The sequence below is a fragment of the Eleginops maclovinus genome, chromosome 1, assembly GCF_036324505.1.
Source record: "Eleginops maclovinus isolate JMC-PN-2008 ecotype Puerto Natales chromosome 1, JC_Emac_rtc_rv5, whole genome shotgun sequence".
Classification (NCBI taxonomy): Eukaryota; Metazoa; Chordata; class Actinopteri; order Perciformes; family Eleginopidae; genus Eleginops; species Eleginops maclovinus.
The window spans coordinates 8,701,836-8,716,643 of NC_086349.1; the positions used below are offsets into that span (position 1 = coordinate 8,701,836).

The 14,808-nt window shown below is 41.0% G+C and overlaps 1 protein-coding gene across 4 annotated transcripts in view; it reads right to left on the minus strand.

Moving 5' to 3' along the window:
- Nucleotides 1–14,808, minus strand: part of gnb1a (guanine nucleotide binding protein (G protein), beta polypeptide 1a) — a 31,894-nt gene that overhangs the window by 2,595 nt on the left and 14,491 nt on the right. The window contains exons 1-10 of one of the 4 annotated variants that reach the window (XM_063912674.1): nt 11,708–11,812; nt 10,469–10,575; nt 9,465–9,503; nt 9,182–9,288; nt 6,291–6,354; nt 5,729–5,891; nt 4,374–4,440; nt 3,758–3,959; nt 3,059–3,275; nt 232–347 (exon numbers count right to left, since the gene is read on the minus strand). In XM_063912674.1, coding sequence (XP_063768744.1) covers nt 241–347; nt 3,059–3,275; nt 3,758–3,959; nt 4,374–4,440; nt 5,729–5,891; nt 6,291–6,354; nt 9,182–9,288; nt 9,465–9,503; nt 10,469–10,525 — 1,023 coding nt within the window. In that variant the 5' untranslated portion in view covers nt 10,526–10,575; nt 11,708–11,812 and the 3' untranslated portion in view covers nt 232–240. Of the gene's footprint in view, nt 1–231; nt 348–3,058; nt 3,276–3,757; nt 3,960–4,373; nt 4,441–5,728; nt 5,892–6,290; nt 6,355–9,181; nt 9,289–9,464; nt 9,504–10,468; nt 10,576–11,026; nt 11,177–11,702; nt 11,813–14,808 lie in introns of those variants that run through there. The other 3 variants (XM_063912844.1, XM_063912763.1, XM_063912593.1) reach the window with 3 other exon arrangements.

Here is a 14,808-nt window from a genome sequence, read left to right on the forward strand (position 1 = left end):
AAAGCCCCAATTTCCACCAAACAATATTTTCCATTTGGTCTAAAATATCGTGATGTATGATTTTGTTCATATCACCCAGCCGTGATGGGATATTTTATTAGGTTTCCCTTTATATCTCATGTTGCACCTTCATTCCAAACCCCCAGATGGCAGTCAATACAAACTGTAGATGTTGCTGATGCTGTTTCTAGAAGGACAGCTCGTTCTCACACATCCTTCCTCTTCACCCACCTTTAGACTCTAGTTCCAGATCTTGAGGAAGCTGTCCCAGGACCCTGTTGCCACGGCCATGCCGTCATCGGTCACGCCCAAGCAGCTCACCCGGTTATCGTGACCGGCCAGGACACCTGCGGAGAGACACCAGAGGTTGAGACACAGACACACACCTGCTCTGCCTGATGGATGAAACATGCTAGGCAAGAACTGGATAAGCGATTTGGATATTTGTGAACCCCCATTTCAAACCATAAAGACCCTTCCACTTGCCACTGGCAGAGCATTTACTGATTAAAAGGCCAATGCAGACCCGATATGCTGATAATCAATAAATCCTCCCTCCAACGGATCAAATGAGTGTGCATTTGAAATAGCCTGCTCAGATGTGGGCTTCCTCTGATCCCTGACCCTCAGTCAATATCTGTAAAGTATTCACGCCTCCACAGGGGCTCCTCGCTGCTGGAGCAGGTGACGCCTGCTGCTCTCCAAAGATGTATATAAATTCCTTGTATAACGTGGAGAAACAAAACCGAGGATCTCTTCTGCTATGTCAGAACCAGACTTGGAAAGAGAGCACCTCCTGCTCAAAACTACGTAAAAGGAGAAGAGAGATGCCACTGCTGCAGAGTGGAGGTCTCATGTAGTCAACTCTTTTGGGCAAATTCCTATCGGATACAGCAGCAATGACTGACCTGTTGCTCCTTGGTGCAACTAGTGTTTGTAGGGACACATTACAAGTAGGGGCACTGCCAGAAATCAATGCTTCAAATGCACTCCCCAACAAGAGGTTTGTTTCATTGGTACATGCGCTAACTTTCACATTGGCAATACCACAATGTAAACAATCTAGTATTTATGCAAAGTTCCTAGAAACCTGCTCCTGCATCAGCAATGTCAATGATTTCTGCATAATATAAACTTGAGTTAGAAACAGCATTTCACTTAAGTGTTTAACATCTTGTTGCCAAGTCATTGTGGAAACAATTCTCCACAAATGAACTGTAATTAATTACAGGTAAAGTATTTTGGCATGGAAACCTCATGCAGTAATATAGTATTTGTACAGGTCTGAATCAGATTTACATTTCAGGCCATTACATTTTCCTCCCCATTCCCAATTTTAAAATGCATTTACTTCTGTCGGTTTCATGGCGAGCGTGAGTTAACAGGAATCTTATCATATTCTGAACCAGACGGAGGACGTGAAGCCACTCCTGTGCAGTTTTGGCTTTACGTTTAAGGCTCTTTCTGCATTTTTCAGTTTTACAAATTACCGTCACACACACTGCAGGTCTGACGTTTTCTACCGACACCGCCATTTGACTTTCTCCAAATTTAGATTTTAGTGTGATGGCCAAAAAGCTAACAATCGTCTTATCATCCCACTTATTTTCCTTCTGTTTTTCTTCCCTCTGTTCCAGAGTTGCCTTCTGGCAAACACTAGTCCCGATGTCATGTGAGTGTTTTCAGCGAGTATAAAGCTGTGACTTGTGAGGCAGAGAGGCAAGAGCTATTGTACGGCTGTGTCTCCTATCGCAGCTCCTCCAGGGTGTCCAGCTGTATTCAGTGCCCTCAAGGAGTTCTGGTATCTTTTTACTTGGTCTGTACTACTCAGTAAACTCTTCACAACTAGGTTTGGAAAGGTTCTGCTGCCTTAATGATGTAGTTTTCCAACAGGTCATAGATTTACCAGCTGTCTAACCTTCCAGATAAAGATACAAACAATTGGAAATGTATGCTTACATCATGAAAAAAGTATTAGGAAAGACAACCGTGTATAAAGGATCAAACTCAACTACACTACCACTTTTTCACAATAACATGCCCGGCAATAAACTTTCCTGGCTTCATTTATTCAGCGAGAAGTAAAAAGCTTTGTCCAATAGGTCTAACTTTCCAAAACCAATAAACTGAAAGCCACGCCCACTTTCTGAATCTTCTGGTCAGGGTCGCAGAGGTGTGAAACTAAGAGCTCAAAGCCAGCTATAGATTAGTTCTCCACATTCCTCACGTTTTAAAGTCCTCCAGTGTCTCATACACCTTTAAAGTGCACCGATCAGCTCAGCTCTAAAGAGAGGGCTGTGGTGATTTGAACAGTGGCGTACAGATTTGCTCAGTTTCTTCCAACACCTCTACTCCACATTTTTGACTGAGCCTGACACCGAACTCTGACATTTACTGCTGGTTATTCAGACAGCTCAAAGTGCTACCACTGTAAAGGAGCAGCCCTGGTAACGTTGACTTCATGACACATTTTGAATATTGTCCTGCAGAATATATACAATACCATTAATTGCTTGAGTCAATAGATCTACCTTGAATTTATTCACCATTAGCTGCTAAACGCTGTTTAACTGTGCAATTCAGCATATAGGTATACATTTTATTAATACTAATACCATTTTCTCTACTTTATCTTTTCAGTGCACCTGTTTTACTTTACATCTTATGTTTATATAAATATTGTATTTTTATTCCTCTATTTTTCTTTAACTTCTTGTTTATCTAAATTTTTTATTTTGTTTTTTTTATCTTAATATTCTTATTTTATTTTATTTGACTATTGTTTATATGAATGTTTTATTGTGTGTTTTTACCTAACTTCCTATGTTTAAATAATTATATATCATTTTATTTTATCCTTCTATTGGGTATTTTATTTTATTTAACTCCCAATGTGTACAAAAATGTTTTGATTGTAATTTAAAAAAGGGAGTAACTAACAATTTCCTGCAAAAAACATGTTGAGTCCAGTTTTTGACAGAGCTGTGTTGTGTCTACGTTTCATCACCACATCAGCACATCTTATTCACGCCCGCTCAGCCTCTCTGTAGCGACGCACCTGCGCGGTCGGCCTTCAAAGTGTCCCAGACGTTGCAGTTGAAATCGTCGTAGCCGGCCAGCAGTAGACGGCCGCTCTTGGAGAACGCCACGGAGGTGATGCCGCAGATGATGTTGTCGTGTGAGTAAACCATCAGCTCCTGGTCGGCACGCAGGTCAAACAGCCGGCAGGTGGCGTCGTCTGAACCCGTGGCAAAGGCGTTGCCGTTGGGGAAGAACTGCAGAAAAAAAAAAGAGTTATTGTGATTACATTTATTATGTCCTTGGGTTGTGTTACAGTTACTTGCCACACCCTTTATGTTTACCAAAGCTTATATATGTTAATTCCTTCTGGCCATTTACCAAAGGGCAAGGTGGAGGGATTACTATTACAGTAATGTGTGCAAAACCATGACCTGCTGGACTTTCTTTTTGAATCATACATATGCAGCAGTTCGAGTCAAATGCATCCAACGGACTTGGTCTCAGCAAAAAAGAAAGCCACAAAGCTATTAAAGCTTTGAAAGGAAAACATTTATATGCAGTGGCTTTGTTTTAGTCAGCATACCCAAGTGTGAAAGGACCTGCTTTTGATGTTACCTGAATGTGCCCTAAAGGACCTGATACTAAACTTGGATATGCCTTGAATGATTTGAGACCAGACACCTTGATGAAAATGAGTTTATAACATGAAAAAGAGAGTGTGTGTGTGAGGCCTTACGCAGATAGCGTTGATGTCCGACTCGTGGCCAGTGAAGGTCTGTCGGCACATTCCTTCTCTGACGTCCCAGAGCTTGGCCGAGGCATCGCAGGCTCCGGACACAAACAGCCTGGTGTCGGGCGCCAGAGAAAGACTCATGACATCACCGGTGTGGCCGGCGAATGTAGTCGTCTGCTGACCGGTCTCGATGTCCCACAGAGCGCTGCGAGGAAGCATAGAGAACATGGTAAGCTTACTGTCGAAAAATACAAAACAACGCTGTGACATATTTAAGAGGTGAATATCTAAGAGTGTCTGGCCCAGGCAGACCCAAGACCTGGGGATTTCAAGATGACTAAGAACCTCAAACTCAAAGAAGGATCTTGTCAATGTAAATATATTTGGAATGGAAAAATAACAATAAAATCTCTCAAAATGCAAGACTGAAAAACTGAGAAGAAAATAAAGCGTGTAGGCTTTGATGTTTCCAGGAAACATATTAACAGCCAAAAACATTTGAAATATATAATGATAATAATTTTGGACTATCTTTATTTATTTTTGTGTTGATATAACTGGGATGGTAGTCTGTGGGAGTGTAGCATTAGGCTACATAGGGTGCAGTAACACAACTCACCAGGTGGTGTCTCCAGAGCTGGTGACGATCTGGTTGTCATCCAGGAAGCGACAGCAGGACAGGTAACCTGAAAGAAATCAGACAGACTGAGTTACTTATTCGGGATGTACAGTCTTTCCTACAGCACTCATTTCCTTACTGTTTGCACAGAGAAAGAAATGATATTCCCATAACCTCATCACACCCTAGCAGAGTGTTATGTGTGATGGTGTTTGAGATGAATTGCCTAATTATCTCATAAACCGGAAAAGAAATAAAGCTGTACGGTATACATCGCTCATGACTTGCTTCCATAACTCATCCCTCACTAGCAGGCAGAGTGAGTTCACCCCCTCCATATGGGCGAGGGAACTAGAACTAAAATGCTGACACACTTCCTGCATCATGTGACACTGATCAGATGAACGCTCCTTGCCTAAGAGCTCAACACTTTCATTACTTAGAGCCGGGATACGGTGCGACCGGCTCCTGGTTTTTTTATGGAGGAAGACACAACATGTGACTTGCATCTCTCTGGTGTATAAATAACATGAGGCTTACACCACCACACGAGGCTAAACAATACCAGACATCAATACTACACTGGCTTTGGGTGTGATCTTTCCCCTCACAGAAAGAGAGAAACTGATTGAAACTGTTTCCAGAAATGCACGATCAACTGCTCCGTCATGATAACAGGACATTTTGTGTAAAGCAGTGCACTCGGTACACTCACTGAGTTCTGTTCATAAGGGCAAACTTGAAGTACCTGTACTTCACCAATTTATTATATGTATTTTCTTTTCATGCAACTTCACTACAATTCAAAGGGGTAATATCGTGTTTTTTCTTCACTAAATAAAGTTTAAAAAGCCTTGTTATTAATTAAAGTAACCGACTGGAACAACTTAACGATGACAAAATAATTGACATTTACTATCATTTCAGGAATCTTTTTATTTGTTTTCGAAAACATCTGTAATATCTTTATTCTAGATGTTTCTGCATTGTGTCATTTTCTCTTATTTTGCACATTTCACTGAATATTAAGACAAATCTAATTATTCTTTTTCTTACTTAAGTAACATCTTCTTTTACTATTAGGGCTTTTATTTCTGAAGGCTTCTGCAAACATTTCCAGTAGTGCATATTATGGTTGGTAAATATTAATAGAAACTACTGCTTGCTAAGGGAAAATAATTATTCCTTATGGTGTTGGGACAACTATAATAGTGCCATAGCGTGCATAACCTTCTCCACTTGCAGACAAATTCTGTGGGAAGCATTTAATCGTAAACATTGGGCACAAATAAGTCCAAATATGATCTGACCCTGGATAACATCCTGGGAATGCTGGGAAATGTGTCGGGGCCTACCTGTGTGTCCGGCCAGCTCGCGGCTGACGCGCACATTTCCCTCGCGGGTCTTCAGGTTGTAGATGGAGCAGATGTTGTCCAAGCCACCGCAGGCAACGTAGTTCCCAGAAGGGGCATAGGCGCATGTCATCACCCAGGAGGAGCGCAGCGGGATGGCGTGGACCTGGAAGAGGGGAGGAAGATTTAATATCATATATCGTGTCGCGACAGATGGGAGGGAGAAAGGAGGCCATGTGACCGAGTCTGTCCGCCGTGTTTACTTAACCTTTCAAGGGCAAAACAAACACTATTAATAGCATCACATGGCACCTTCTTAATTCCCTGGAGTTATTCTATAAGGAACTCAGCACTTTGTCCATCGAAATGAAACAAGCTGCAGGAAATAATCATCGTTGTTGTCTAACAGGTTAAGGCAAAAGTTTGCATGACCAAATTCAACATTTTTTGACAGTATCTGATTTTAAGTCCTTGCACACCCTTAAAAGCTCAATGAGCAGCGGACAATTTTTTTCTTCCTAGTGTGAGAAAACATAAGAATTACACATCATTAAGATTGTATTACCTTGTTTGTGGTGTAGCTGTCCCAAATAATGAGTTTGCCGTCCTGGGAGGCGCTGACCAAAAGCCTGATGAGAGAAAGAAAAGTATAAACTACAAATGAAACCACTCTTTAGCTTATTATGAAAAGGTAGTTCATCACATGAACAAATGGCTTCATCACAATCTTATTTTTTAACAGCTCCTTTAACTTTTGGTACTAAATATAAAAGCTTTAATTGACATGTTTATCAGATAAATATGTTACAGGATTATTTAATAAGGGCCTATTCTGCTCATTTCCAGGTTCATATTTGTATTTTGTGCCTCTATACCTACACTACAGGAAAGGGAAAACCAGAAAACAACAGGGCCCCTTTAAAGATGTGCTGTATCAATATCACAGTATTCATCAAAATGAACAGTACTGATCGTATAGACGTAGAAGGCTGGGGCAAACCAATCCAGTTTGTAGTAAATATATATACCAACAATAACAACTTTCAAGACAATTGATCTACTTTTTTTTTTTACTCCCTCAAAATCCTAACCGCGGCTGGCACAGTTACTCCAACAGGAATGGTTATAAATCTTATTTAGCATCGTGGAGCCGGCCCTCTGCGGCTGTGCTCTGCTATCTGGGTGACTCCAACAAGAGTAACTACAGCAACGGTCCCAATACACACAGGACCAGTACGAAGAGTGAGCACAGCCATGCCTGCTGGGAATTTGCAAACCTTAACTACCTCTTGCATGTGCACACTCAGGCAGATAATAAGCCAGGGACTGCAAGTGGCCTGTGCTGGGAATTTCAGTCCAAAAGAAGATGAAGCATCAACTTCCCAGCATAATAATGAAGCCATGATGATCTCAGAGCCAGGCATCCTCGCTTTTGGCCCCAAATTCAGCTTCCAGGAAATGTTGATACCATTTCCTGGAAGCTGAACAACACGAATGATTGCTTATCGAATTTGTGTTATTGTATTTACTTTGTGTATTTACTTCTCTTATAAACATCTCTTTTCTTCAATTTTTGTTATATTTTTCAGAATATTTTGACATTTTCTTAACTTAAAATCCGGGTTGCAGGATTAAGTAAAAATAACTGATTGCGATTAGATTGACTGATAATGCAAATGCAATATTAGGGTCAATAAGACATTCACATTATCATTAGACAAAATATATATAAATATATTTGGAAATGATTTTCACATTTGTTGCCTTTACCAAATATTGTGCTTACTGATGTTTGAATGTTACACTTAAATAAAATTACGATTAATTGTGCAGCCCTAACTTAATTTATATGTTTGCTAAATTATAAACCATAGCATATGTGTAACTCCACAATAAACCAGATTTTCGTCAGAACAGAGCGCTGTGGACGTGTTTGGAAAGGCCTGATTTTAAAATCTTTGAATCAGTGTGTCGCTCTTCACTCCTCAGGTCTGTTTGAGTAACTGTGATGCGGTCGAGTGACATAGGCAAACACCAGGAGAGGAGTGCAGTTTGGTTCGGCTGAAGTGAATGGTAGCAGATGAGGAAAACAACAAGAGCCATACTTTTTCTACCTCCTCTAATCGTGGCTACTCTTGCTCTGTGCAGATTGAAATGGCTCAACTCTACAAACACATGGCAACTGTAACAGGAGCAGTATTACAGAGTATATAGAGCTCATGATGTTCGAGGGTCTCAAGTTCAATCAAAATGATTTCAATAACCTCAAGTTGTTTTGTAGCTAATAAAAAAACAAAAACATTTTGAAACAGACCATGAGTCTATGACCGAGATCTCATATTTCTCTACAGCATTGAGCTAAAACTAGAAACCAGCACTTCCCTCGATATATCATGGGATTATTTATATATTATTATTATTGAGTAAAGATGAACACTGTATCATTAAATGCTGCCTTGAGTCATATAAGTTGGGCTGACTGAAAGGTTGTTTGCACACAGTGGACGACCATCATTATCTGCAGTTACAGTAAATGTACTCTATAATTTGACAGATACATTAAATTATAATACTACAACTACAAAGTTCTGCTTTCAAAATGATTTCTTTTTGGATCAGACAGCGAGTTCTCGAACATTTAGCTTGATATGTTACTGGTTGACGAGGGGGAAGTGGAACTAACTGATGCTTTTCTTTCTTAAAACTGTTGGAAGACCCACCACAGACTGAAGCCAAAGCAGTGTCTCCTCGGGGCTAAAAATAGCACACTTAGCCTAGGCTGTGGGTCAAAACATGTTCATGTGACCTTCTTTTTTGGGAGGCTGAATCTCTGCAGGTAGCCTGATAAATATCCCCCCCCCCCCCCAACTCCTCTGGGTGGTGAAACATTAACAGATGAAAGAAACAAACAGGAAGCACTGACGGTGGGTAAACACAGTGGTGAACTTTTTCTCAGCCGTACGATGGTGGGTCTCTGTGGACGGACTCACAGCGGCACCACAGTCATTAACTTTCTGCTCGCTGTGGGGAGAGGTGTGTGCAACTCTGGGGGGGGAGAGATAGGAGTGCTTCATCTGTCTTTTAATTTAGCCTCCACACGGCTCTAACAAGAGGCCATTTTGAGTATTTTCCCTACCCACATACCCCACCCCCAATGCACACAAGCACAGCACACACAGCAAGAAATGAATGCTTTACCTTTTGTGCACGTGTTCTAAAATTCTACTTGTGAATTGTAACATTCAGTACGTGTTAATCTTAAAAAATTGCTTGAAGAAATAGATTTGTTTTTGGACGGTAGAGTTACTGTGGGATTTCATGACATGCCGTGGACCCTCAGGAGCAGTCAGCAGCACAAACAGTCAGGCTGGCTTTTAGATCCACTTCCTGTTTTGAGGCTGAGCTAATGGGATGAAATATTTAGTGAATGGACAGAATAGAGTTGAATGAGATTACCTCGAGTCAGTGCCCCAGTGCATGGCATAGATTTTAGCCAGATGCCCCCTCAGTGTCCGTCTGGTGCGCATCTGAATTCGGCCAACAGGGTCGATGTTAGCTGTGATCTAAACGGGAGTAAGATGGGAGAAAAAAAGGGTCACTTTGAGACCAAAATGCAGCTATTTTAAGCAATCTTAAAATCAAATAACACTCACAAATAAACTTAAGTGTATTTCAGTTCATGTTATGATGATTTAAACGTCATTTTGAGTGAATATCATGTTTAAAACAGGTTTCCTACCTGAGACAGGGTAGCATCCGCACACGCTTTCCTGGCATCCTGAAACACAACATCAGTTAATCATCTGTGAATCAGCTTCTGTATTTTGCATACTCTTGATCACCAACCAGCAAACCAAATGATATTTATAGCATAAAGTGTACTGAAAACTATAGCTGTAGTCATGGTGATACGATCATAGGATCACGGTTTCCTCTTCTTAGACACACCAATATCATAAATGTCATTTAAAAAGGCAATGGGCTCTTAACACTAAACCAAAATGTTAATAATATAAAATAAACAATTACAGAGCAACACAAGTGGGAACAATGGCCACTTAAACGCTGCATTATAACAACTAAGATGGATTTCATTAGGTTGCATATCAGTACAATGATGCTAATAGGGACACGTACAGCTGAGCAGCGACCATGTGAAATACAGTACAGTCGCTTCTCTGGAATATCATCGGAACACGTTTGGCTTTAGTGGCTGATTAACCTAAAAAAAACTAGATCCGATAGGGCTGGGCGATAAGGAGCAAATCAAATATCAGAAAATGGACCAAACACATCATTATCCATATTTTGACATGTTACAGAGCTCACTATTGGGGCTTTCAGAAATATGTTAACAATGAGATGATGACCAATGATCACTGGTGGAAGAAATGACTGGGGAAAGGAAAATAATATACTGTTAAATTACTTTTCTGTAATGTCACCTTTAAAACCAGGAAAAGGCCACACTGGCTTCACATATTGATATTTGTATTCCTACACAATATAAATCCCTATATCCCAACTTATATCATATTGATTTATTTCCCAGCTCTGAATGGCTTAACTGATTTCATTTGTGCTATATCAAGCGATTTAGACCATTAAAATGGGCGTTTCTCAATAGAAAAATCTGATGGGATATCAGTCAAACACATTGAAAGACGAAGGTAAATCTGGATTTGGATAGTAAGGGAACAAAATGAGGCAGACAGGCAGACCTGAGGAGATTGAAGGACTTACTCTGATCTGGTTCTTGAGCTGCTCAGCCTCCTGGCGTAGCTGATCCAGTTCACTCATTTTCCTCTTCTAATGGTGTGCTTCGCTCCGCCGCCTAGTCTCTTGCTGATCTGATGGAGAAGAAGAAACATGAGGGTCAACATACACACCAGATATTTCTCATTTCCTGTCAGCGGGATCACACAAATTAAAAACATGCAAGACTGTGTAAAGGCATCATAGTTTGTGATGACTTTAGGGACATGGTTACTTGAGGATCATACAGTGTGTCTTCAATCCGTCCTGTAAGGCCCATACAAAGTTGCAGGGAATCACCGCAGCCTAACACTTTCTAGACGGCTCGAGACTCGTCCTTAACAGCTTGAAACAGTTACCTAGCAACAAGGACTGTGCAGCTACTTTAGGCTTAAGATAACAATTTTGAGGATAATGTTGGAGTGGTTTTCTCCCTCTTACAAACAATAGCCTTGGGCGAAGAGCTGACCACACCACAAATTCCTCAACAGACAAGGTAAAATATACATTTAAAAAGATCTCTGCGTTAAGGGAGCGACACCTTACTGAGAGTCAAAAGCAACAAGAGTTACGAGTCCAGAAAGTCGTCCAAAAAAGCCAGCTTGGATGTGGATGCTGTACTGGAACTGCGAGGTGCTACGCTGGTTTGAAGAAGCTACCAATGCTCTGGCCTCTGGGCTCTAAACTCTCCTCCAATGTCATCCCTGTAATCCCGGGACACAGTTGATTCAGCTCCTCCAGGCAAATCCGGTTAAGACAAAACCTGCTGATGATCCTAAAAGCAGTGGCTATCCCGCTGACCCCAATCCTCTGGTCGACGCCCTTAGCGCTGACACTTTCCCTCTACATGGAAACAAGACAGATTCTAGGTACATTTTTGGCGGATCAGGGTGTTAATGCGCATCTACCAGTTAGAGGGTCATGGGTTCGATCCACAGCTCCTGTAGTCAACACGCCAAAGTCCCAAATTGTGACGCTTATCCCCAAATTGCTCACATAGGCAGGTCTATGGTCCTAAAGGTATGTAGGTTGCTGTGGATAAGCTAAATACCATGTCATGCAAAATAAGAAAAACACTTGTTCAAACTGAGAACTCCTGCTCAAAGATGAGGCCGCCTGTTGGTCTCCAGTTCCTTTAGCCACGACAAACTAAACTCAAACAGGAAACAGCCAATCTGTTGAACTCAAGCCAACAACGGTACCATTGGTCCCGCGAACACACCTTACCTCCCTGTCTCTCTGGGTTTCGATATAGGTCCTTTGTCTTTGGGAGTGTGGAGACTTTCTAAATGAACACCTTATCCTTCAAGCGCCTGACATCACAATAGCTACCTGATTGGCCAGCGCTGCGAAATGACAAGGCGCCTTAACCCCTAATCTTCGTGATAAACAAATCTCGTGGTGATATCCAAGCTAATTCTTGTCTGGTCTGTGATAGCCCTCTGTGTGAAGGAGGTAATGTAACTTCACCAGGGGACATCTCAACAAAAGCTGGTCTACAAACATGCGACCCGGTAACACGTGAACATTTGGAAATGGGGTACTGGGGGTAGGACATGTTCCGCTGATTATTGAAGTCTACCCTGTAGGCTGCAATGTGTAAATACCTCAAATACTACACTTCTACTGCTGACAATTCTTCCTCCAAACCAAATACACCAACATTACCATCAACTCTATTGTACGTCTTATTCCATGTTTAACTTCTAATTAAAATGCCACTAGAAATGACAACTCATGCTAAAGCCATGTTTGTTTGTGATTCAGAACATGTGGATGTTGTTTTCTTAGCTCTGCAGAGGAACCGTGGAAAAGAATCCTGCTCGAATAAACGTCCTTTGCTCCTGCGGTGGTGCTTTCCCAGGGCCGAAGGACAATGGGGGTGGAGTCGTCAGTGCTAAACGTTGGTCACAAGCCTTGTGGCTGCTACAACATGCTAACAGCATCCATTCTGGCAAGCAGTGATTGTCCTGACTTTGAAAGACAATGTGGCCGAGGAGATACACGGTTTACTCTTTGCTGGTTAGTTAGTTGCTTAATCAAGTGTCTGACTTTGTCTCGAAATCATACAGTCACATCACATGTACTAGTTATTTGGTTATGATGTTCATTCGTCACCAGTAAATGTATAAACGATATCAATAACTAAAAAAGGATTAAAACAATGGCATAATGGTTAGAAAGGCTGTAATTCAGTTTGACACTACACTGGGTCCATTCTAAAACATAGCCAGCCAACTTTAGTGCAACAAACATAAATTAAAGGCATGGTATATTTCCTTGTAGTGCCTTTTCTAGTCTCCACTTTAGCTATTCTTCACTTCTTCCTTGTTTAAAAAAGGGCATTTGGCTTCACTTTTGGCAAGAGGTAGTGAGAAAAACTCATTCTGTGACAGAGAAACAGCGTATAAAGAAGATTCAAGAATGTAAATCATTCTAAAAGACTGCTTTATATGAATAGTTATGCTGTATTCCATGGCTACTATGCTTTAAAATATCCTGGCCTCTAAAATGCATACCAGTTTCATGTCTAATTGAGGAAGAATACGGACAAAAATATATAACAAGGCTATTAGTATTAGAGGTGTTATTCAGAGGACTTTTCTCCCTGCGCTGGTGGTGGGAGTATAAAACCACTGGCAGCCCGGCAGATAGAGCCTCGACTTCGCTGCCTTCTCTTTCTGCCAGCTATTTTTAGAGAGGTGGTGGGGGAGGAGGGGGAAGAGAGAGAGAGAGAGAGAGAGAGAGAGACGAGGGGGAAAATAAAGAAAGAAAGAGAGAGAGAGAGAGAGAGAGAGAGAGAGAGAGAGAGAACAGACTTAACATTTTCCAGCCACTCCTATCAGCTCCGACATCTCGAGCACAACACAGTGACAAAGAGAGAGGAAGTGTAATTTGACTCCACACACTAACACACTTCACTGGTATTTCTCCTTCCTAAACGCCGATGATCATGCATGCAGCACTCAGTTTCTCACCAGACACAGATTTTATGGTGTGGTTTTAAAATCAGAGAACACTTCTGCAGAGCTTCCTTACACCGGACAGAAGATGAGAAAGAAAATGTGAGCCGACTTCTTCTCTACAGAAATGAATTAAAGCGAGAATATTGATGGATAATATAATAAACATTAAATGGATACTTATTATTACTTATTTAAAGATGTCACTTACAGAATGATTGACAGAATTCTACATTTGAAAAATGATTTCCATTGTTCTGAAACCATACACTATTTGACAATATGTCAAACCTCATCGGCCAACACATATTACCAAGTTGTTTGCAGATATAATAGTAGTTGATTACAAAACATTTGAAGTATGTTTTTTTTACAGTTTATATATCTGAGGACAACTTAGTACAGAGAGTGAGAGGAAATAAATCACAGGAAGGTCTAGTAGTCGTTATATTTTTGGGGGTAAACTGACGACTCCACTCTGATGACATGGGGGAGTGGGGTAGGCAGTGAGATGTTCTGGTGCACAAGAGGATAGAGGCGAGAGAGTCAGGCTGGAGGACAGAGCCAGATTAAACTAATGAGAGTGAACAAGCAGAGGACAATTGGGAGGGGAGCTGCTAATTAACCCCTCGGTGAAGGGGAGCCGGGCACGGTAAGCTCCCAGGAAAAGAGCGCGAGCAGAGGAGGACTACACAAACCTCGCCCTGGGTTTCTTCCCACATTACTACTTTTCCGTTGTGGTTTTTGGTAGATGTACAACGTGAATAAAAAATAGAAAATGCTGAACTTTAGTGGAAATATTTTAATGATCATCTAGAGGACGCATGGCAAATGCGAGAACATGCCAACTGTTACTGATTATTGTTTTACTAGCAGATTCTTCTTTAGAATACAATGCTTCTTATTTTATTTTTCCAGTCCAGGATTTTCCCCTGCCATTAAGAGATTTAGGTGTATGTTTTGCACTGAGCTTTAGACATTAACCCAAAAATACGATGGACGAGTCAACAGAGAAACGCACAAATATACTGGCAATCGCCATAGGAAAATCGGGTGGGAAAATGGGGCTGCACGATTCAGAAAGAATAACAGATTACCAATAGTTTCACCGATATGAAAATGGCAAGAATAACCATTTTTGAAAGGTATATATATATATATATTTCTATATCATAGAAAAATATATTAAAATACGGATCTGTACCCAACTAGGATTTTAATATATTTCCACATATTCTGCCTTTAGCAACAATTGTGCTTTGATTTAGATATCACGCTAGTCCTTATTGCGGTATTCTGATAAATTGTGCAGCCCTACTATCAAAGACTAAAAAGAAGGGATTGAAACATTCATCCTGATAAAAA